At 49.8% G+C, this 22922-nt stretch overlaps 1 protein-coding gene across 1 annotated transcript in view; it reads left to right on the forward strand.

The window, feature by feature from the left end:
- The window catches only part of LOC309550883 (uncharacterized protein), a 51888-nt gene extending 34767 nt beyond the window's left edge, over positions 1–17121 (forward strand). Inside the window, exons 6-7 of the mRNA XM_082251259.1 lie at positions 7643–7759; positions 15869–17121. Of these exons, the coding sequence (XP_082107385.1) occupies positions 7643–7759; positions 15869–16338 (587 nt within the window). The 3' untranslated portion in view covers positions 16339–17121. The remainder of the gene's footprint in view (positions 1–7642; positions 7760–15868) is intronic.
- The last annotated feature ends 5801 nt before the right edge of the window (positions 17122–22922 follow it).

Here is a 22922-nt window from a genome sequence, read left to right on the forward strand (position 1 = left end):
TCTGTGGGAGAACTAGTTCTGACTAAGACCTGGTTCCCTCTCCCCCATCGTTGGTGTCAGTGGGAAGACTGGTGCCCCATCGTTGGTGTCAGTGGGAAGACTGGTGCCCCATGGTTGGTGTCAGTGGGAAGACTGGTGCCCCATGGTTGGTGTCAGTGGGAAGACTGGTGCCCCATCGTTGGTGTCAGTGGGAAGACTGGTGCCCCATCGTTGGTGTCAGTGGGAAGACTGGTGCCCCATCGTTGGTGTCAGTGGGAAGACTGGTGACCCATCGTTGGTGTCAGTGGGAAGACTGGTGCCCCATCGTTGGTGTCAGTGGGAAAACTGGTGCCCCATTGTTGGTGTCAGTGGGAAGACTGGTGCCCCATCGTTGGTGTCAGTGGGAAAACTGGTGCCCCATCGTTGGTGTCAGTGGGCAGACTGGTGACCCATCGTTGGTGTCAGTGGGCAGACTGGTGACCCATCGTTGGTGTCAGTGGGCAGACTGGTGACCCATCGTTGGTGTCAGTGGGCAGACTGGTGCCCCATCGTTGGTGTCAGTGGGCAGACTGGTGCCCCATCGTTGGTGTCAGTGGGAAAACTGGTGCCCCATCGTTGGTGTCAGTGGGAAAACTGGTGCCCCATCGTTGGTGTCAGTGGGAAAACTGGTGCCCCATCGTTGGTGTCAGTGGGAAGACTGGTGACCCATCGTTGGTGTCAGTGGGAAGACTGGTGCCCCATCGTTGGTGTCAGTGGGAAAACTGGTGCCCCATCGTTGGTGTCAGTGGGAAGACTGGTGCCCCATCGTTGGTGTCAGTGGGAAAACTGGTGCCCCATCGTTGGTGTCAGTGGGCAGACTGGTGACCCATCGTTGGTGTCAGTGGGCAGACTGGTGACCCATCGTTGGTGTCAGTGGGCAGACTGGTGACCCATCGTTGGTGTCAGTGGGCAGACTGGTGACCCATCGTTGGTGTCAGTGGGCAGACTGGTGACCCATCGTTGGTGTCAGTGGGCAGACTGGTGCCCCATCGTTGGTGTCAGTGGGCAGACTGGTGCCCCATCGTTGGTGTCAGTGGGCAGACTGGTGCCCCATCGTTGGTGTCAGTGGGAAAACTGGTGCCCCATCGTTGGTGTCAGTGGGCAGACTGGTGACCCATCGTTGGTGTCAGTGGGCAGACTGGTGACCCATCGTTGGTGTCAGTGGGCAGACTGGTGACCCATCGTTGGTGTCAGTGGGCAGACTGGTGACCCATCGTTGGTGTCAGTGGGCAGACTGGTGACCCATCGTTGGTGTCAGTGGGCAGACTGGTGACCCATCGTTGGTGTCAGTGGGAAGACTGGTGCCCCATCGTTGGTGTCAGTGGGAAGACTGGTGCCCCATCGTTGGTGTCAGTGGGAAGACTGGTGCCCCATCGTTGGTGTCAGTGGGAAGACTGGTGCCCCATCGTTGGTGTCAGTGGGAAGACTGGTGCCCCATCGTTGGTGTCACAGGGAAGACTGGTGCCCCATCGTTGGTGTCACAGGGAAGACTGGTGCCCCATCGTTGGTGTCACAGGGAAGACTGGTGCCCCATCGTTGGTGTCACAGGGAAGACTGGTGCCCCATCGTTGGTGTCACAGGGAAGACTGGTGCCCCATCGTTGGTGTCACAGGGAAGACTGGTGCCCCATCGTTGGTGTCACAGGGAAGACTGGTGCCCCATCGTTGGTGTCACAGGGAAGACTGGTGCCCCATCGTTGGTGTCACAGGGAAGACTGGTGCCCCATCGTTGGTGTCACAGGGAAGACTGGTGCCCCATCGTTGGTGTCACAGGGAAGACTGGTGCCCCATCGTTGGTGTCACAGGGAAGACTGGTGCCCCATCGTTGGTGTCACAGGGAAGACTGGTGCCCCATCGTTGGTGTCACAGGGAAGACTGGTGCCCCATCGTTGGTGTCACAGGGAAGACTGGTGCCCCATCGTTGGTGTCACAGGGAAGACTGGTGCCCCATCGTTGGTGTCACAGGGAAGACTGGTGCCCCATTGTTGGTGTCTGTGGGAGAATTAGTCCTGGTTCCCTCTGCGATTTGAACCAATTAGCGCAGGGGTCTGCAAACTTTCTAAACAAAGGGCCAGTTAACCGTCCTTCAGACCCATCGTTGGTGTCAGTGGGAAGATTGGTGCCCCATTGTTGGTGTGAGTGGGAAGACTGGTGCCCCATTGTTGGTGTGAGTGGGAAGACTGGTGCCCCATTGTTGGTGTGAGTGGGAAGACTGGTGCCCCATTGTTGGTGTGAGTGGGAAGACTGGTGCCCCATTGTTGGTGTGAGTGGGAAGACTGGTGCCCCATTGTTGGTGTGAGTGGGAAGACTGTTGCCCCATTGTTGGTGTGAGTGGGAAGACTGGTGCCCCATTGTTGGTGTGAGTGGGAAGACTGGTGCCCCATTGTTGGTGTGAGTGGGAAGACTGGTGCCCCATTGTTGGTGTGAGTGGGAAGACTGGTGCCCCATTGTTGGTGTGAGTGGGAAGACTGGTGCCCCATTGTTGGTGTGAGTGGGAAGACTGGTGCCCCATTGTTGGTGTGAGTGGGAAGACTGGTGCCCCATTGTTGGTGTGAGTGGGAAGACTGGTGCCCCATTGTGGGTGTGAGTGGGAAGACTGGTGCCCCATCGTTGGTGGCAGTGGGAGAACTAGTGCCCCATTGTTGGTGGCAGTGGGAGAACTAGTGCCCCATTGTTGGTGGCAGTGGGAGAACTAGTGCCCCATCGTTGGTGTCAGTGGGAGAACTAGTGCCCCGTCGTTGGTGTCAGTGGGAGAACTAGTGCCCCGTCGTTGGTGTCAGTGGGAGAACTAGTGCCCCGTCGTTGGTGTCAGTGGGAGAACTAGTGCCCCGTCGTTGGTGTCAGTGGGAGAACTAGTGCCCCGTCGTTGGTGTCAGTGGGAGAACTAGTGCCCCGTCGTTGGTGTCAGTGGGAGAACTAGTGCCCCGTCGTTGGTGTCAGTGGGAGAACTAGTGCCCCGTCGTTGGTGTCAGTGGGAGAACTAGTGCCCCGTCGTTGGTGTCAGTGGGAGAACTAGTGCCCCGTCGTTGGTGTCAGTGGGAGAACTAGGGCCCCGTCGTTGGTGGCAGTGGGAGAACTAGCGCCCCGTCGTTGGTGGCAGTGGGAGAACTAGTGCCCCGTCGTTGGTGGCAGTGGGAGAACTAGTGCCCCGTCGTTGGTGGCAGTGGGAGAACTAGTGCCCCGTCGTTGGTGGCAGTGGGAGAACTAGTGCCCCGTCGTTGGTGGCAGTGGGAGAACTAGTGCCCCATCGTTGGTGGAAGTGGGAGAACTAGTGCCCCATCGTTGGTGGAAGTGGGAGAACTAGTGCCCCATCGTTGGTGGCAGTGGGAGAACTAGTGCCCCATCGTTGGTGGCAGTGGGAGAACTAGTGCCCCATCGTTGGTGGCAGTGGGAGAACTAGTGCCCCATCGTTGGTGGCAGTGGGAGAACTAGTGCCCCATCGTTGGTGGCAGTGGGAGAACTAGTGCCCCATCGTTGGTGGCAGTGGGAGAACTAGTGCCCCATCGTTGGTGGCAGTGGGAGAACTAGTGCCCCATCGTTGGTGGCAGTGGGAGAACTAGTGCCCCATCGTTGATGGCAGTGCGAGGAATAGTGGCCCATTGTTGGTATCAGTGGGAGGAATAGCGCCCCATTGTTCGTGTCAGTGACAGGAATTATGCCCCATTGTGGTCTCAGTATAAGGAATAGTGCCTCAAGTGCCAGAAAAAGGCACGCAAAGGGCCGCAGCCTGGAGACCACTGCATTAGAGACAGTCCCCTTTCTACCTTCAACCACAAGGTGGCATTTCTGGTAGCCATCGTCTCTTAAAGGCAAGTGTCTGAACTGTCAGTCTTATTCTGCAGGAACACATTCTGGATTTACATAGGGACTAGATATTGTTGAGACCAGGTACTTACCTAATATGGTTTCTGCCTTTCACCTCAATCAGGACACCGTTCTTCCATTCCGCCGCTGTCTGGCTCTAGTCCACCAAAAGGAAATTTTCCTAATTTATCTGGATGCAATTTGGGTGGTGAGAGTCTCTCTCTCTCTCTCTCTCTCTCTCTCAGCCACGGCTTCTTTAACCACCTCCCACCCGGGCCATAGCACATATACGGCCGGGTGGGAGTCTCGTCCTTCTGAATGGACGTTCCGGAACGTCCTTCAGAAGGAGAGAGATCGCGCCGCCGCGGGCACGCGCAGCGGCGCGATCTCGATGTGCCTGTGTCCCTAGGACACAGAGCAACAAGCCTCGGCAGGAGGGCCCTGTGATTGGCCCTCCTGATCACATGACGGCTGTGACCAATCACAGCCATCATGTAATGTCAATACAGCCGTTGTAACGGCTTCGATCTCTTCTCCTCCTGACAGATCCTGTCAGTGAGGAGAAGATCAGAGGATCGATTCTGCAGCCGGGGTGATCAGTGAGTATTTCTAATTACTCACTGATCACAGGGGGGGTCTGTGCTGGTAATCAGATGATTGATTACCAGTGCAGCCCTGGGGGGAGGGGATGCCACTAGAGCCACCAGGGATGCCCACCCATGACCACCAGGGATGCCCACCATGGCCACCAGGGATGGCAAACAGGGCTCAGAGAGCCTGCCAGTGGTGCGCCCCCTATCAGTGCTGCCCACCAATGCCATCTATCAGTGCTGCCCACCAGTGCCCGTTACTGCCATCTATCAGTGCCGCCCACCAGTGCCCATTATTGCCCACCAGTGCTGCCTATCAGTGCCCATCAGTGCCCCCCATCAGTGCCGATCAGTGCTGCCCATCAGTGCCACCCATTAGTGCCCATCAGTGCCGCCTATCAGTGCCCATCAGTGCCCATCAGTGCCGCCGATCAGTGCCCATCAGTGCTGCCTATCAGTGCCCATCAGCGCTGCCTATCAGTGCCCACCAATGCTGCATATCAGTGCTATCTCTCAGTGCCACATATCAGTGCCCATCAGTGCTGCATATCAGTGCTACCTATCAGTGCCCATCAGTGCTGCATATCAGTGCCACCCCATCAGTGCCACCCCATCAGTGTCTCCTCATCAGTGCCTGTCAGTGCGGCGTCATCAGTGCTCATCAGTGCAGGAAAAAAAATTATCTATTTACAAAATTTTATAACCTAAACAAAAAAACTTTTTTTTTTTTTTCAAACTTTTCGGTCTTTTTTTATTTGTGCACCAAAAAAGAAAAAACCTGGCGGTGATCAAATACCACCAAAAGAAAGCTCTATTTGTGGGGAAAAAATGACACAAATTTGGTTTAGGTACAGTGTTGCATGACCGCGCAATTGTCATTCAAAATGCAACAGCGCTAAAAGCTGAAAATTGGTCTGGGAAGGAAGGGGGTTTAAGTGCCCAGTATTGAGGTAGTTAAGGAAGATTGATTTCCTTTTTGTAATACTGAATGGACACCGTAAGGGTGCACCGACTTCTTGTTCCATTATCTCTATGTGGCTGAAGATCATCATCCAAGCTTATGGTCTTAGGATTGGGTTCCCACCTTTCCTTTTAAGGCGCACTCTACTAAATCTTTGAGTGTTTGTTGGTCTTTTTGGCATCAAGCACCGAATTCCCTGATTTGCAAGACTTCCATGTGGTCTTTGGTTCACACGTTCCCTAAGGGCTTTTTCACACATGCTTTGAAAATAGGCAGTTGGGTTGCATTTTTAACAATTCCCGAGCACCTATCAATGAATTGTTATGTAATTGTAATTGTTATGAATTGTTAAACACAGAATTGTTATTATAAGTAACGGATGGAGGTGTTCATACTGCAACATTAGTATTGCTGCGAGGCAAAAATAATGCTGCCTGCAGAGTTTGGCAGGCGTTGATGCTTCGCAACTGCCTCTGTTCACCTCTATTGAAACGCACCACAATTGCAGCTTAAACTCACCTATAGCATTTACAGTGCAATTGCAAAGCAACAAAAGTGATCATTTCCTATTTTAGTCTTCTAAAAAAAAAAAACACACAGGGTGTTTGAGAAGTGTTGCCTAATGCAGTGTTTCTCAACATTTTTTCAGTCAAGGGGCACCCCATTCTAAAATGTAAAAGCTTTTCTAATAGTTTTACATAATACAGCAGCATCCACAAGTCCAAGTTAACACCCAACGTTAGAGGTGATTTATTCTTCCAAAGCAAATATACTTTTGCAAACTGGTACTGACTAGTATTCCATTGTTTCTCTTTTCCCTCAGTTTTTCTCCATCACTTAGCTAATGTGACCCCAACACTGATGGAGAGGGGCAGGGGAGGGTCAAACAAGGATGCTATACACTACATGCAACTGACATCCTCCTTATCAACTGATAAATGATGCCATTGGTCGTTAGGACGGCGACAGCTAGAAGGTTGGAATGGTGCATAATGAAAATCTGTGACTTATGCCCCGTACACACGCGTCGATAGTTGGCCATGAATTTTCGGCCAACGTCCGATCGGCCGATTTTCGGCTTGTTAGTATAATGCTTCCGACAACTGACTTCGACTTTTGGGCTGAAAAAAATCTGGTGTGCAGGCTATACAATTTTTGTTGGCCATCACCACAACGGCCGATTTTCCATCAGTCAGTACAGATTTCGGCAGACAAAAATCTGATGAGCAAGACTGGGCATGCTCAGAGAAGAAAAAACACACGGAACGTAAACCAGCACATGACATCACTTCTGAAGTAGATTTTTGTTGGCCGAGAAAATTCGTGTGCAGTCTAGGCACATTTCAACCAACACAACAACACTCTGGACAAAAGTCGGCCGATCGGTCGGCCGATAATCGTTGTGTGTGTACAAGGCATTAGTTGTAACTAAAAAGGCAGCCTTCATCAACACACCGTCTTGTATACAATTTTCGGGCAATTTTTAGGCATTTTGCCAAGGCACCCCTGAAGAAACCCCAGGGCACCCTGGTTGAAAAAGGCTGGTCTAATGCAACATGAACGCCTGTAAAACACATCCTAAATACCCAATAAACTAGATGGACAGTTGGGCTCATCTAATGCTAAAGCTCCCGATGCATACTAGCGATCAAAATCTTTCTGATCATGTGACCACTGTGACAGCCAATTTACAGTGGTCACCTGACCTGAATTGCCCGCCTCCGCCTGCTGACTTTTAGAACCCTTAAAGGGCCAGGAGGCAGTCTGTGGGAGGGGTTAACAAAGCAGTTTTTCTTCCTCTGCATCCATTGTATTAGCTGTTGGTCCTGCTAGTAGATCCCTTTCTTGGTCCACTTCCAAGCTGTTTGGCGAAATAGGATGTTTTAGAGTTGAACAAACGACATGAGGCCTGTTTCACACGGGCTTCAGCTTGTATAAGAGCAGAGTGAACAGCAAGTTTTGATAAAGCATTTGCAGAGCTTTCACCAAGCTTAGTTGGCTTTTGAAGTACCATTCAGCTAAACTTTGTAAATGTTGAATACAAATCCTAATGGGAGTGTTGATTGCCAAACAAGCTGCTGGCAGGCTTCAGGACTTCTTGAAGCCTGCTAGCAGCTTGCTTAAAGTGGCAAATAACATTCTCATTAGGATCTGTATTTAACATTTACAAGCAGAGCAGAGTGGGCATAATGCAAGCTTTAGTGATGATGCTAACCTTGGGATTCATTGTCTGTGTCCTTCAGTCTGTCATTATATATTTCTACCTGCAGGTATCCCCGTGTTCGATCATGATCTTTCCATGTGGATCTTTAAGGATAATTCAGATGTCAGTCTTCCAGAAGATGGGAGAGACCAGCCGCTGCCTGCTGATACCACTTCATGTACAGGTACCAGTTAAAGTGTTTGTAACCCCCCCCAAAAAAACGGATCCTGTTCCTTTAACCACTTCCGGACTGCTCACAGTGTATTTACGTCGCTACTTTGATGTTAAATACCGGGGTTATGGCAGCAACTAGCTGCCATAACCCCAGTATTTTTCTACACGACCGGTGGTCCTCTTTCACATAAAGTGGTCCCAGCGGCAAATTCGCCATGGGATCACTTTAAGGCTTCGTTCACATGTAGGCGTTTTTGGGGAGTTTTTCTGCTCTAGGATCAGCTCTCAAAACACCCAACAAGACAAATCCTATTCATTTCAATGGCCCCTGTTCACATCTGAGCGTTTTGACGATGTGAGTAAAACGCCCAACGCTCAAAAAGTACATGAGCTTCTTTTTGGGCAGATTACAGGCGTTTTCCATTGGTCTCTATTCAATCTAAAAACGCCTGCACAAAAAACGCCTGTAAATTGACTCAGGGGTAGGGCTGGTCCAGGACAAGTCCCAGCCTATTCTTTTCAATGGCACCCGTTCAAAGCAGTGCAACTTTGAAAAGGTAGGGGTGAAAAGTTGGAAACGGCGCTACCTAGCGCATGTGCAAAATGCGGGTGAGATAGAGGAAGAAAGTGCTCTAGTGCGTGAAATATAGTGCAGTCATAGACCTTAAGCCCGTGAAAGATGCCCAATCACTGGCTAAATGTAGACGATTTGAGCCCAAATTTTAGGGTAAACTTATATAAGGTAGTTAGATAATAAATAGTGTAATTAAAATGGTTCCAATAAATATGGTATGGTAGTAGCAAGTAGTAAATATGCAATAAACTAATTCCAATAAATAGATGGTAAAAACAGTGCTTAAATGATACAAGCAATGAGAATTACTAGTGCATACCTGCTATATGGTGTATTCCCAATCTGACCACCAGAGGTCGCACTTACCCCTTAGCAACAAATGGAGTTTTCTCAAACCTTTTCCCCAGTCCGTCCTTGCGGACCTAAGGGTCCCATCTGGGTGTAAAAAGGGGAGAAACGAACCTCTTAGTGTAGAATATACAGCAGGGTTTTTCAGGGGGCTAGTAGTAACTCACGCTTGAAGTGCAGCAGATCGTGTCAGACGTATGCAGGCTGTGCCGAGGAAGCTTCCGCGTTCCAAACTGAGGCGAGCTGCGGACCGGAAGTGACTTCAAGAAGATGGCCGCTGCATCCTCTGGCGCAATGACGTCACACGCTCCGTAGCCCGCCCGACGCGGCGTTTCGTCAGCAATGACGTCAGGGGCGTGGTTTGCGGGAACCACGCCCCTGACTATGTCATTGTGAGGATCTGTGACTCATCTGCCATTCATGTTCCTGAGAACTTATGGAGATCTGTGGTTAAGTTTGGATGAACCAGCGTGGAGATTATTTATCTGGTGCAGTCAGCCTGACGGTAAGGGTCAGTGTGTTTGGTGACATCTGGTGGTGGTGATATGTTTAACCCAGCAATACCATCTTGGAATCACAGACATTTGCTGATTTAAACCGAATAGGACTACACACAGATTTTTTTGGATTTTTTATACGCTTGTTCTCTAGCGCTGCACCTATTACTTTATATATTGTGTATGTTTATATCCTGACATATGTGCAGCTGCTGTTGTCTTAGTTTTTTAGATTTATCTTTTTTATTCACTTTTATTGAATTGATTGTTCCAAGCGCAGCTCTTTCTTGTTCTATAATACCATAGAAATGTTTTAAATCAATTGAAGTGAATCAAAGTGAATTTGGGTGGATTGAGTCTTTCTTTGGCATTGTGTTTTTAAGGGATCCCCACCCTAATTCCTGGCTCTGTGGCCGCTCACCCTGGGGTGTTCCTAGTCCTGCTGTTGTATAATATAAATCGCAACCCGCAGGGAGAGTGGAAGCACTCTTTACAGACCATGGGAGGTGTACAGATTCAGGAACTCGGAGCAGAGTTGTCATTAACACAGTCTTCTGGAGATTGAAAAAGGTGTCAGGGGACTAACTTTCCAGCATTCACTACAAACAAAAAAATCAGTTTCTCTTACGTCCTCCGACAGTCGCCGCCTCTTCATATTCGTCACATATGGGGTATTAGACTTTGCTCCGAAGGAGTAGCTAGGCAACAGAATATGTTAACAATAAAGCTTTAACATATCCCACCCTCAAGGGGTGGTCCCCTCAGTCAATACCCTCCTACTTCCTGCAACCATATCTCAGTTTTAATGTCTAGCTTGTCAGGAGTGGCTGGCTCTCTCTGTGCTGGGACTTTTTGTCCCAGACTCTTTCTTCTTTTTAATATTTTGTTTGAGTTTTCTCTCTACCTTTACTTAGCTGTTATTTTTGTCAGCATTAGTTAGTTCTTCGGACGAAGAGGATCATGCGGACTGGGTCTCGGGCTGATCCCCCTGGTCGCAGGTCGTGGGTCAGTGGCTTCCCAGTCTGCCGTCGAGCGTTCAGCCAGGTAACGCTCCTGGCACAGTGAACGACCCATCCCTGTTCGGTGCAGGGATGATTGGTGAGGTGGCTACCTCACCGGACGCTGTGCGGTTTCTTAACCGCCATTGTGTGCGTCTTGAATTGCGACTCTCCCTGCCTCATGTGCAGTGGCTTGTTCGCCTGTGCGGGTTCCCCACGCCATGTGAGGTAAGTGTATCTATGTGGGGACCTGTCTGTCTGGGGGGGGTCTCAGTCTGGGACTGTGTAACCTGCCTTTGAATCACACTGCTTGTCTCCCTATCTCTCGGCTGCATGCTGTGGGCTGCAAGGGGGGGGGGGAGCTGTATGACACTGAGTGTGTCAGACTGGGCTGTGTGAGGAGCTGTGTGCTGTGGGGCATGTTTTTAATGGCATGTTGGGGCATATACAGCGATCGCTGCGGCGATCTAACATGTATCCATATAATGGGATGAAATTGTGTGTGTTTTTATGCACTGTGGAGCGGCGATTTCGGCGCCAAACGACGCCATTTTACCGGCGCCCGCTCCGGCCGCATGGTTTACATGCACGGCGGCCATTTTCTTGTAGCCTCCATAGGCTTACATAGAGCGCCCTGGCAGCATCACTTCCTCTTTCCTGGAAGCACCGATCGAGGCAGCAGCAGCAGCGGAGTCTCCTCAGGTTTTATCCTTCTATTCCTGTGTTCCATTGCCTGTGTTCAGTCTGTATGTTCCCTGTGGGGGTCTCGTTGTGCCTGAGTGTGGTGCGGTGGGCTGCGCTTGCCGCGCTTGCTGAAAGGGGGCAGTTAACCCTTGGTTGTCTGGCATACAGGGGCAATGGATTCTCAGGAGGGCAAGTTTCCCACAGTATTGGTGGAAAGCCAGGGGACCGCTGTTTCCCCCCCAGGGGGGGATTTAGCCACTATTGTGGCTGGCCTTGCTGCCCAGGTGCAAATGCTAGTGGCTGCTCAATCTGCTAAACGGCCCAGAGTTGCTCTGTCCTCTGATTCTGAGGGTGAAGGTGATGGGGCTGTTCTGGCAGGGACCCCCCTATCGGGGTCCCGCTCCTCTCTTGATCTAGTGGGGTCTGAGGTAGAGCCTGAAGTTGAAGGGGTTGATAATTCTCCCCCTGGCTCGCCTGAAGAGCTTGCAATCATGGATGAGTTGATTGCTTCCATTAAGCAGACGCTGCGTTTGCAGGACGAGGTGTGTGCCCCAGCTGCCTTGGCGGCGTATGGGACGCAGAGAAAACGCAGGACGCCGCAGGTTTTTCCCTGCAATGCTGATTTTCAGCGCGCTGTTAAGGACCAATGGCGCGATCTGCGCAAGCCTTTTGCGGTTCCAAGTAAATTTAAGCTGCGTTATCCTTTCTCGCCTACCACTGATGAACGGTGGTGTGTGCCTCCACCAGTGGATCATGCAATTGCGGTTTTGAACAAAGCCACTGCGATCCCTGCAGAGGGATCCCCTGTTTTCCGTGATGCCACGGATAGGAGACTGGAGTCTCTTGCCCGTCATACTTATTCTGTTACGGGTTCTATGCTTAAGGCTCTGTTTGCTTCTCTCATGGCGGCCCAGGCGATCGCAAGTTGGACGCAGATGCTTAGGCGCGTCCTAGTGGCCGATTCGGCCTCGGCGGCGACCCTGGATATGGTGGATCAAATCCACCAGGGTGTCATGTATCTGTGTGATGCGGACTTGGACCTGATTCCGTTGGCTGCACGTGTGCACAGCGTGGCGGTGTTGTCTCGCCGCCTGGTTTGGTTGAAATGTTGGTCGGTGGACCAATCTTCACGTAAAACCTTAGCCAATCTGCCTTATGATGGGTCTCGCCTTTTTGGGGAGTCCCTGGATGTGTTGATTAAGGGGATTACCGGGGGTAAGAGCACTCTCTTGCCCCATTTCCCCAAGGCTAAGGGGGCTTCTGGGAAGAAGCATGCGAGTTTTCGGCCCCCTCAGGGGTCCTTTCGTGCCTTTCGGCCGCACTACAAGGGCAAACCGTTTAAAGGCCAAGGCTCTCAGAAGAAGCCCTGGTCTGGGAAACAGAAGTCCGGCCAATCCGGACCTGCGGCCCATAACAGTTCGGCCTGAAGGGGCGCCCTCACCCAGTTTTGGGGTGGGGGGACGCTTGCTCGGTTTTCTTCAGCCCTGGTTGGCCCCTTGTGCGGGACAGATGGGTTCTGGAAATCGTTCGATCTGGTTACAAGATCGAGTTTCTCTCTCGGCCGGAGAGCAGATTTTTTCCCTCAAATCTACAACTGTCTCCAGAGCGCCTGCGGGATCTGCACCTGGCGGTGCGGGACCTGAGGGCTCAGGGTGTGGTGGTTCCGGTGCCTCATCGGGACAGATTTCGGGGGTTTTATTCCAATCTGTTCACCGTGCCCAGGAAGGAGGGCAAGGTTCGTCCGATTCTGGACTTGAAAGCTCTGAACCGCTCTGTGCGGGTTCGCAAGTTCCGCATGGAGTCCCTGCGCTCGGTGGTGGCTGCCCTGGTTCCGGGGGAATTCATGGCCTCCATCGATTTGAAGGATGCGTACCTTCACATCCCCATATTCGAGGGGCATCAGTGATACCTTCGATTTGCCATTGCGGAGGATCACTACCAGTTCGTGGCGTTGCCCTTTGGGCTCGGCTCCGCGGGTCTTCACCAAGGTGCTTGCACCGGTTCTGGCATTATTGAGGGCCCAGGGCATTTCTGTCCTGGGGTATCTGGACGACATTCTGATTCGGTCTGCGACCGGTCAGGGTCTGGAGAAGGACCTGTCTGTCACAATGCAAACTCTGCAGGAGTTCGGTTGGACGATAAATGTTCCAAAGTCGACACTGAGTCCGTCGGTTTGTCTTCCCTATCTGGGAATGATACTGGACTCGGTGCAGGCGAAGGTCTTCCTGCCGGAAGACAAACTCAGGACTCTTCAGGAGGAAGTCAGGTTCCTCAGGGACGTTCCACACTCGTCTCTGCGGACGTGTATGAGATGTCTGGGATTGATGGTCTCGGCCTTCGAGGCGATTCCTTTCGCTCAGTTTCACACGCGGGGTCTCCAGGCGGAGATCCTGTCCAAGTGGGACGGGCGACCTCAATCTCTGGATCTTCAGATCTCGTTGAGTCATCGCACCAGGGAAAACCTTCTGTGGTGGCTCCAGTCCCCGTTGGTGTCCGGGGGCAAGTCGTTTCGTCCGATCTCGTGGACGATAATCACTACGGATGCCAGCTTGTCGGGCTGGGGTGGTGTTCTGGGCATTCTGTCCGCCCAGGGGACCTGGTCGGAGGGGGAGTCTTCCCTCCCGATCAACATTCTGGAATTACGTGCGATAAGGCTCTGTCTTCATCGCTGGACGGACCGGCTGCAGGGCTGCCCGGTTCGGGTGCAGACGGACAATGCCACGGCGGTGGCCTACGTCAACCACCAAGGGGGCACCAGGAGTGCCCGAGCGGCTCGAGAAGTGGCCGACATTCTGTCTTGGGCCGAGACTCATGTCCCGGCGATAACGGCGGTTCACATTCCGGGAGTGGAGAACTGGCAGACGGACTATCTGAGTCGCCAGACCCTGGATCAGGGGGAATGGTCTCTCCATCCGGCTGTCTTCCAGATGTTGTGCGCGAAGTGGGGTCTTCCAGATGTGGACCTGTTCGCGTCTCGCCTCAACTACAATGTGAAGAGGTTCGTGGCAAGGACGCGCGACCCTCGGGCAGACGCGTCGGACGCGTTAGTGGCCCCGTGGCATCAGTACAGGCTGATGTACGCTTTTCCACCGATTCAGTTGCTGTCCAGGTTCCTTCGCAGGTTACACTCGGAACGCAGCACGGTGATTCTTGTGGCACCGGACTGGCCTCGCCGGTCCTGGTACGCAGACCTCGTGAATCTGGCGGTCGACGCCCCCTGGCGTCTGCCTCTTCGAGACGATCTACTGTCTCAAGGACCGATTTACCATCCTGCTTTACAGTCGCTGGCTTTGACGGCCTGGCTGTTGAGACCGAGGTCCTGAAGGAGAAGGGTCTCTCTCCAGAGGTCGTTCATACCTTGATTAACGCGAGGAAGTCTTCCTCGGGAAAGGTTTATTACCGTACTTGGAAGGCCTATTTTGCCTGGTGTGAGTCCAGGGGGTTTTCACCCCGCACGTACTCGGTTTCCCGTGTGCTGTCTTTCCTTCAGACGGGTGTCGATCAGCGTTTGGCGCTGGCCACGATAAAGGGTCAGGTGTCTGCGCTGGCCGTTCTGTTTCAACGTCCCGTGGCTTCCAACTCCTTGGTTGGCACTTTTATTCAGGGTGTGCGGCATCTGGTTCCTCCTAGGAGGGATCCTTTGCCCCCCTGGGACTTGAATCTAGTTCTTTCTGTGTTACAACGTGCTCCTTTTGAACAGATCAGGGAGATCTCGTTGTCTCTGTTGTCCAAAAAGGTCGCCTTTTTGGTGGCGATCACTTCGGCTCGCAGAGTGTCGGAACTGGCGGCTTTGTCCTGCAAGTCTCCGTACCTGGTTGTTCATTTGGATAAGGTGGTCTTGCGACCTAATCCTTCTTTTCTGCCGAAACGAGTTTCGGAATTCCATCTTAACGAGGATATTGTTTTGCCTTCGTTGTGCACGAAGCCTAAACATCCAAAGGAGGTGAGATTGCACTCTCTGGATGTTGTTCGGGCGATTAGGGTTTACCTTAAATCGACTGAGTCTTTTCGTAAGACGGACTCCTTGTTTGTTCTTCCAGAGGGTCCTCGGAAGGGCATGGCGGCTTCGGCCTCTACCATCGCCAAATGGATCAGGCTGACCATTGAACAGGCCTATGCCTTGCAGGGGAAGGTTCCCCCTGTGCCTGTGAAGGCGCACTCTACTAGATCACTGAGTACGTCTTGGGCCTGCCGTCATGGGGCTTCTGTAGCCCAGGTGTGTAAGGCGGCGACTTGGTCGACCGTGCACACTTTCACAAAATTCTACAAAGTAGATGTTCAGGCATCGGCGGATGCTTCCTTTGGCCGCAAGGTTCTTAGTGCGGCTGTTCCATAGGGTCCCTTGTTGGGGACTCCTGGCTGTTGGGATATCTTTGTATTCCCTGGTTTTTTGTCTTTTCCTGGGTTGTTGCTCCTGTTGAGCACTTATTTTTGCTGTTGCCCAGCTGGTTTCCTTCCTTTGGTAAGGTTCCTTTCTTTGATGTGGAGACTGCGTTGCCTTTCGGCGCGGATGCGTTTCCCACCCCTCATGTTTGCACTGCTTTGGGACGTCCCCATATGTGACGAATATGAAGAGGCGGCGACTGTCGGAGGACGTAAGAGAAAACGGAATTTTTGTAAAATCTTACCTGTAAAATTCCTTTCTCTGAGTCCTCCGACAGTCGCCGCCCCCGCCCCTCTTTTGGGGTTTGAATGTATACTCTACTGCTATTCCACTAAAACTGAGATATGGTTGCAGGAAGTAGGAGGGTATTGACTGAGGGGACCACCCCTTGAGGGTGGGATATGTTAAAGCTTTATTGTTAACATATTCTGTTGCCTAGCTACTCCTTCGGAGCAAAGTCTAATACCCCATATGTGACGAATATGAAGAGGCGGCGACTGTCGGAGGACTCAGAGAAAGGAATTTTACAGGTAAGATTTTACAAAAATTCCGTTTTTCGGCGTAGTGAAACATTATGCTCCATACCTGATAAAGAAAAATGTTCATAGAAAGGTCTTGTTTTTATCTTCTGCAGATGACGGGGTCTCCATACCACACTCAGCTCCCTCAGCCTTTAAGGGACCATTACCGGAGATCTCCACTCTGCGTCGTCCTATTTGCCCGGAGCTCCCTCGTGCCGGTAAGCGGAAGAGACGCCCGCCCCAGCGGAGGACCAGCGAGCAGCAGCCGGAATCAGACGACGATGAAGAGGAACCAAACCACCGCCTCCCCAGTCGTAATCTACCATCACTGGCTGTAGCCGAGGAGAGAAAGGAGTGGATAGCGCACAAGCGGATGTACCAGTGCGACCTGTGCGAGAGGACCTTCAATGACCTCTGTAACCTGCAGGAAACGGTCCACTCCTGCCCGCAGTGTGGGGGCTCCCTGAAGCCTTTCCCCGACCAGTCGGCTGACACCGAAACGGGTAATATCCAGACACTGAACTTCCCTGAGCCTGGCTCAGACACCGACTTGCCCCACCTTATGCAAGGACCAGTGGGTTGAGGTGTCGGATCATAGTGCCGCCTCCACACTGGATAATTTATTGATTCTTATCCTCCAAAAAGAATAGAGGGTACCTTTTTACATGTCTTCCTGGTACAGAAGAGGAAAATTCACATCTATAGGTTGCTGGAAACCCCCGGACCGCAAGAGCAATACAGCGTCAGTTTATGGGACAGCAGTGCTTCCTCCCACTGTTACTGGTTCCTCCCTACTGTTACTGGTACCACTCTGCTTTTACTAGTTACACTTCACCCTTTCTGCTTTCCACCCTTCCCTTACTGCTATCACCCCACCTTTACTGGTTCTACCCCAGCCCTACTGATTCCACCTCACTTTTATTGGTACCACCTCACCTTTACTCATTCCACTCAACATTACTGATTCCATCCCACTAACACTGGTACCACCCCACGCATACTGGTTTTACCCCACCCTTACTAGTATCACCTCTCTGCTGTGCACCACTATCTCTGCTGTATGTTTATCCCCTGCACAGTGGTCAGCGCTCTTCCAGTTTGGCACTAGACACATAAACGTTTTAGAGTTTTATTGAAGATTGACATGTTGCACTGAATATTTCTGCTTCCACTTTCTGCACACCGTATATTTATGTTGATGCTTTTCAAGGAAGGGGGGTTCTGGTTGAGTACTTGTAAATTTGAAGCTGAACTCCTAGCAGAATTTTTCAAGTATTTTTTAAGTGACATTGCTCAGCAACTATGGTCTTAATTATCCACTGCTGTAACCCCTGTGAAAAAATTGAAACTAGTATGATCAGTGTCCTTTTTTCTCTTTGCAATGCCGGCAATGCGGAACGGGTCAAGATTTGAACCACATATGGGCAGGCTGAATGCACTACGTTGTTCAATCGATCAGCTTGTGTGCAACCAGCCTGCCGGTTTTATGTTTTTACATTTACACTAGCAAAAAAATCCACTGGGAGCACACAATGTCTCTGTGGCAGGGATTCCACCATCAACACAATTGGTGTTGAATTGAGCGATTTACGTTACTATCAACTTGTGGTTACAAGAAAGTAATTTGCTCCTTCTATGGCCAGCTTAAGACCGATGGCTGCTATACCACTCCTTCCCCTGCTACCAGTCTCATGACATCCCTGCTATAGTTCCCTTTTACCAGAAGCCACATAATTCCATTACCACTGGCTGCAGTGGAAGAAACCGGGCCTCTCAGACTCCGTCTTTCCCTTACTAAGCTGTGACCGGCTGTGCAGCAATCAGCAATAGGGGTGGTTAAACATTGGCAGCAAACCCGCCCACATTAATGCCCATTAATGTCTGCAGTGTCCATTGTATGATGGGATTTATACTTGTTTTCAGTGGCCCTGCTCAGTCACGAAATGACATCCGGGATTCTGTGATTATTACTGTTGCTCGGGTATGGCTGCGGTTTCTAATGCACAATGATTACATCACCTCCTTTACTCTACTAAGGCAGCCCATATGCGGAGTAAATTTCTTTCATGCAACCACAGGTAGCAGCAAAGAAATTCACTTGATCCCCCCCATTAACACAAACTGTATTGACAGGGGTAACCCGGCGAACCATTGTATTCTGTCGGGTCGAAGCCGTTCCCGCCGGGAGAAGACAGTGATTATTGCTAGCGGCTATACCAGTCGCTAGTGATAATCAAATGTAAAATCTGGCAGGCTGGTTGTAACCAAGTTGATCAATCACCCTGGGTACATTCAGCTTGTCCATACATGATTCAAATCTCAGCCGGTTCCTGCTCGTTTTTTTAGGTGAACCTGATCAGATGGTTCATTCACTGCTATGGACTGACAGGTGTAAACTGACCTGTGTCTGCTAAAAAAGACAGAAGAGGATCTGTCGTCCTCCCATCTAGCGGGATGAGAGGGCAGTCTGGCGTAAACAGACAGTGGAGACTGTTTACTCCTTACTGCCCATATAGCAGAGCGCCTCTGTCTATGTCTGTGTCTGTACTGCAGAAATTGAGCGGACATGGATTGCTCATCCGCCCCGCTCTTTATCAGGGGATCCGTGGACAGATCCTTTGCTGATCTCTATGGAGTCTGCCCTGCATGAAAGGGGACTAACTCCTTCCTGCTGGCTGTACTCCTACTCCCACAGAAAAGCTCCAAGTCACACAAAGGATGGACAGTAGGATGGGCTCCTAATCACCTGATTACTATGGCAGCTAGTCACATGATTGGAAGCTAGTCACATGATTGGAAGCTAGTCACATGATTGGAAGCCCCAAGAGATTGCTTAAGGGGCCAGCAGAAATGGAATAACAACCTCATCTTGTTGGTGACTCTTGCCTTACTCTAAGCCAATCTAGATACCTCCCCTTCTTACCTAGAAGCTTCCAAAGCAGACCTTCCCAGCGCAAGTCTGATTTCTGTTTTCCTGTGCTAGTATAAAGTTATCAGCTAGGCTTAAAATATTTTCATGACGTTTGTAGGAATCTGCAAGTGAAAGATTAGTTGAGTTTATAGATTTGCTCGGAGTTGTCCTTAAAGTTAACTTGGGTTTGGTAGACAAGCTGTGCTGGTCTTGCTTCACAGTAAGGAGAGCAATTCTCTGGCCTCAAACGTGCCTTAGTGTAAGATCCCGGTCTTCCTGAACTCCTCAGGGGAGAGCAGATGTGGGTGGAGCCTGTTTGCAATGTCACAGTTTGCTTTGTTCAAGGGTCCTCAAGGTCACAGTCATTCTTCAGACATAACCATCATAAGATCTTCATCTTTCCTGAGGTCTGCAGATGGGGTCAAATAAAAGCCTACAGTCTTCCAATGTAGAGTCATAAGTCAGATTACAGCCTGGACTACACGGGTTACATAGTCACCCATCATACTAGAATACGTTTTTTTTTCATGGAAAAATTAGTGCCTCAGACAAGCTGTGGGACTGTTGTGAAGGTGGTAAAATGCAAGCAGGAATATTTTGGTTGGTCTGCATAGTGCTGAGGTTGGTGAAGTTTTGTATTCTCAGCTCCCCGGCTAATACACTATATGGCCAGACGTTTGCAGACACCGGACAGTCACACCTATATGTGATATTGTTGGATATCCCATTCAAAAACCCTGGCCATTAAAGCTGAAGATATAAGACACATAATGCAGATTTGTAATCATTGATACATTGTTGTATCTTTAGGATGTGTAAGTACCTGACTTTGACCTGGTATTAGCCTTTTGCAGTCTCTGTACAGCAGGGCTGGAGTGTGAGAGGAAGAAGCAGTACAAGAATCCAATCAGTTTATGTGCTGTGGATAAGCATGCTGATAAAAGGATAGAGCCGAGAGATCAGCTCGTCACTGCGCTACTTCTCCTTTCACTGTCCAGTCACAGACTACCCAAAATTTTCAATAGGCGACACTTTTTTTTTTTTTTTTTAAACTTAACCAAAAGTGATGGTTTCAGAATTATTCAGCTTACATTGGTATGCCTAATGTGTGTTGTGCAATCATTCTTTGTGTACGCATACATGTCTTGTGTTCATACGTGTGTTTGTGTGTGTGTTTCGTGTTTTTTTTTTTTTTTTCAAATTTGTTATACTTCATTTTTTTATAAACCTTATTTTTTAGATAGGTGACTGGTATGGAGACTCATAGGGTTTTAGATCCCTAATTTCGCCCCTGTAGTCTACCCAAACAGATCAAGGAAAGAAAGGCTTCAGTCCACTATAATCAGGGTTTGACAGCTCTGAACCCAGAAGTGCTCAGAGCTGAGTGCTTCCTGGTTCCCACTCTGCAGAAAAGATCAAGGAATGCCACCCTGACTGCGTTTGTTGTGGTCTCAGTTCTCAGGAGGAGAGTGTAAGCTCTGGAAGCACACGAGGGGCTGCACCTATCACAGATGTAGGCTTTTTGTGAGGACGCACATGTCTCTGTGCCTGTTCTTAGTAGGAAAAATGCCTGTCCTAGCTAGTTGGTTGCTGGGAAGGAAGTACATAAAGCACTCTAATAAGATGCATCGTATATCAGCCCTATTATGTGTAACGGCCGGTTATTTGTCTTGAACCTGCAGATTTGTTTCTCACAGGGCGAATTCCGAGCAGCAGGGGATCTGATTGGGGCGAAAGACCCCACTCTGCTCTATGAGCAGCCAGGAGTAAATGGATCCCGCTGTCCTTTTTACACCCGTGTTCTTCTCACCCAGTTCACTCAAACTGTGGAGTCCTGCGGGACCTAAAGATTATGTGATCCTATTTTGTCTTCCAAATTCTGCATCCAGAAACGTACAGGAGTAGATAGAGTTCTGCTGTGTGAGTTTGAGGTTTGTGTTTTGCCTGGAGTTCTCCTTTAACCTTCTATCTTGTAAGTTCTATGATTTTATGCTGATTGTGAATTAACAATTATCCGCGATTTGACAAAGCGCACAAAATACCAGGATGACACGTCCTTTTGTGAGCCATCCTACATGTCTAGAGCAGTGGTCTCCAAACTGGGGCCTGGGGACCTGATGCTGCCCTTTTCTTGCCTTTATCTGGCTCTTGGGGCACTATTCCATTCACTGACACCAACAGTGGGGCATTATTTCTCCCAATGACACCTATAAAAGGGCACAATTCCTCAAAATGACACCAACAATGGAGTACGAATATTGACAAGATATGGAGCACTATTCCCTCCACTGGACGCCGGGACATTTTCAACTCCCACTGGCCGTAGTCCGCCCCCCTAAAGTCTGAAGGACAGTAAACTGGTCCCTTTTGTTTGGAAAGTTTGGAGATCCCTGCTCTAGAGTGAGCTTGCTGCTGAAACATGCTGCAAGGTTTCATAAAGAGAGTGAAAGCGGATACCACTTGGTGAAAGTACATACCATTGCATCAGAACTGCCTGCATTCCGAAGGAACCCAGCACCTGGTACACCTTCGGTAGTATATGCTAATCATCTGAGCACTGATACCCCCCCCCCCTTTTTTTTTGCTACATCTTACTATGCAAAGTGGGAGCAATAGTGTACATATCATTTTCAAGTTGTTAAGCATAAGGAGCCTTTCTCACAGGGCGGATTCCGAGCAGCAGGGGATCTGATTGGGGCGAAAGACCCCACTCTGCTCTATGGGCGGCTGGGAGTAATTGGACTCCGCTGTCCTTTTTACACCCGTGTTCCTCAGTCCTCCTCCCATTTTTTTTTTTCAGCGGGCCTGATCGGACCCACAGGGCACAAGTTTATTTACACCCGCCAGTCCATAGGAATGCATTGATATTCTGATCAGGAGAAAAACTGACCGGCGTACCTGATTGGATCGCCTGTGTGAATCCATATACCCACTTCTGTCCATTAACTTAAAACTTTGTTTAACCACTTCTCTACTAGAGATTTTTTGTTTTTACTCTTTCACACGCACAGTAAAAATCTGAATTTTTGGTAATAGATAAAAGATGCGTCAAGTAAATGGATCTCAAACATACCATGCCCTAAAGCCCCATTCACACTTCGCCACTTACCATTTTGTGGGGGCGATTTTCATGCAATTCCACGTGTCACGCATAGGGCAAGCCCATTTACTTCAATGGGCTGCCCTATGCACATTTGTCACCCAAAAGAAGCCCCTGCTCCTTTTTGCGTGGCAAGCTTCACATGATCTTTAAAATTGCACTTTGACACCATCGCAGCATGATTCTACCGCGCTGCAAAATTGCAACACGTTTGGGTGCTATTCGTTCTAAATGGCACCCCAAACGTGCGTTTTGCACAGATTGCAACGCAATTTTGAAGCACGGGCAGAATTGCAGCAATTTCGCCAGTGTTTCTGAATCTCCAAATGGGAATGGTGCCTAAAATTGTGTGTGCATGTGAAATAGTAAAAAAAAAAAAATGTTTTTACCGGTGATCAGTTTAGACTTAACAGTGTGTAATAATGTGTGTTGCACATTCACTGTTTACATATACGAGGACGCCCTATGTGCATGTTTGCTTTCTTGTGTGTGCAGAGAGCAGCGTAGTTGCTTTTAACATTTTTTTTTTTTTATTATTTTATTTATTTTAATATAATTCTATTTTTTTTTTTTTTTTTATTATTTAACACTTTTTATGTTTTTTTATCATTTAACTTTATTGCTTTCACAAAGGGGCAAGCAAGCCCCTAAGTGATGGCGTTGGCAGGTGACAGGTTCTCTTTATGGAGTTAATAGGGGTCTATTAGACCCTTAGTGGGAGATTTACTAGAACTAGAGCACACAGAATCTGGTGAAGCTGTTCATGTTATCCAATCTGTTTCTAACTTCGGCTTGTACAATTAAGACTGGCCGTAGACAGAGCGATTTTCTTTCCTGCAACCACAGGTTGCAGAAAAGAAAATCGCTCTATTCAGCCATCAACACTGACTGTGGGGAACCTCTCCTGTGGAGCTATTGTGTTTCCTGGCTGGGACACACCTTCCCCTACCGGGAGAATACAGTGGGTCTGCCGGAGGGATTCCCCCATCAACACAGTCGAGCAATTTTCTATAGCAGTTGGCGCCAATAATCGAATGTAAAAACCCAACAGGCTGGTTGTACCCAAGTTGATCGAACTTGGGTACATTCAGCCTTGCCCATACATAGTTCAAATCTTGGTCATTCCTGCTGAACCTGCTAAGATTTGAACAGTTTA

Source organism: Pelophylax lessonae (genome assembly GCF_965119305.1).
Source record: "Pelophylax lessonae genome assembly, chromosome: 3".
Classification (NCBI taxonomy): Eukaryota; Metazoa; Chordata; class Amphibia; order Anura; family Ranidae; genus Pelophylax; species Pelophylax lessonae.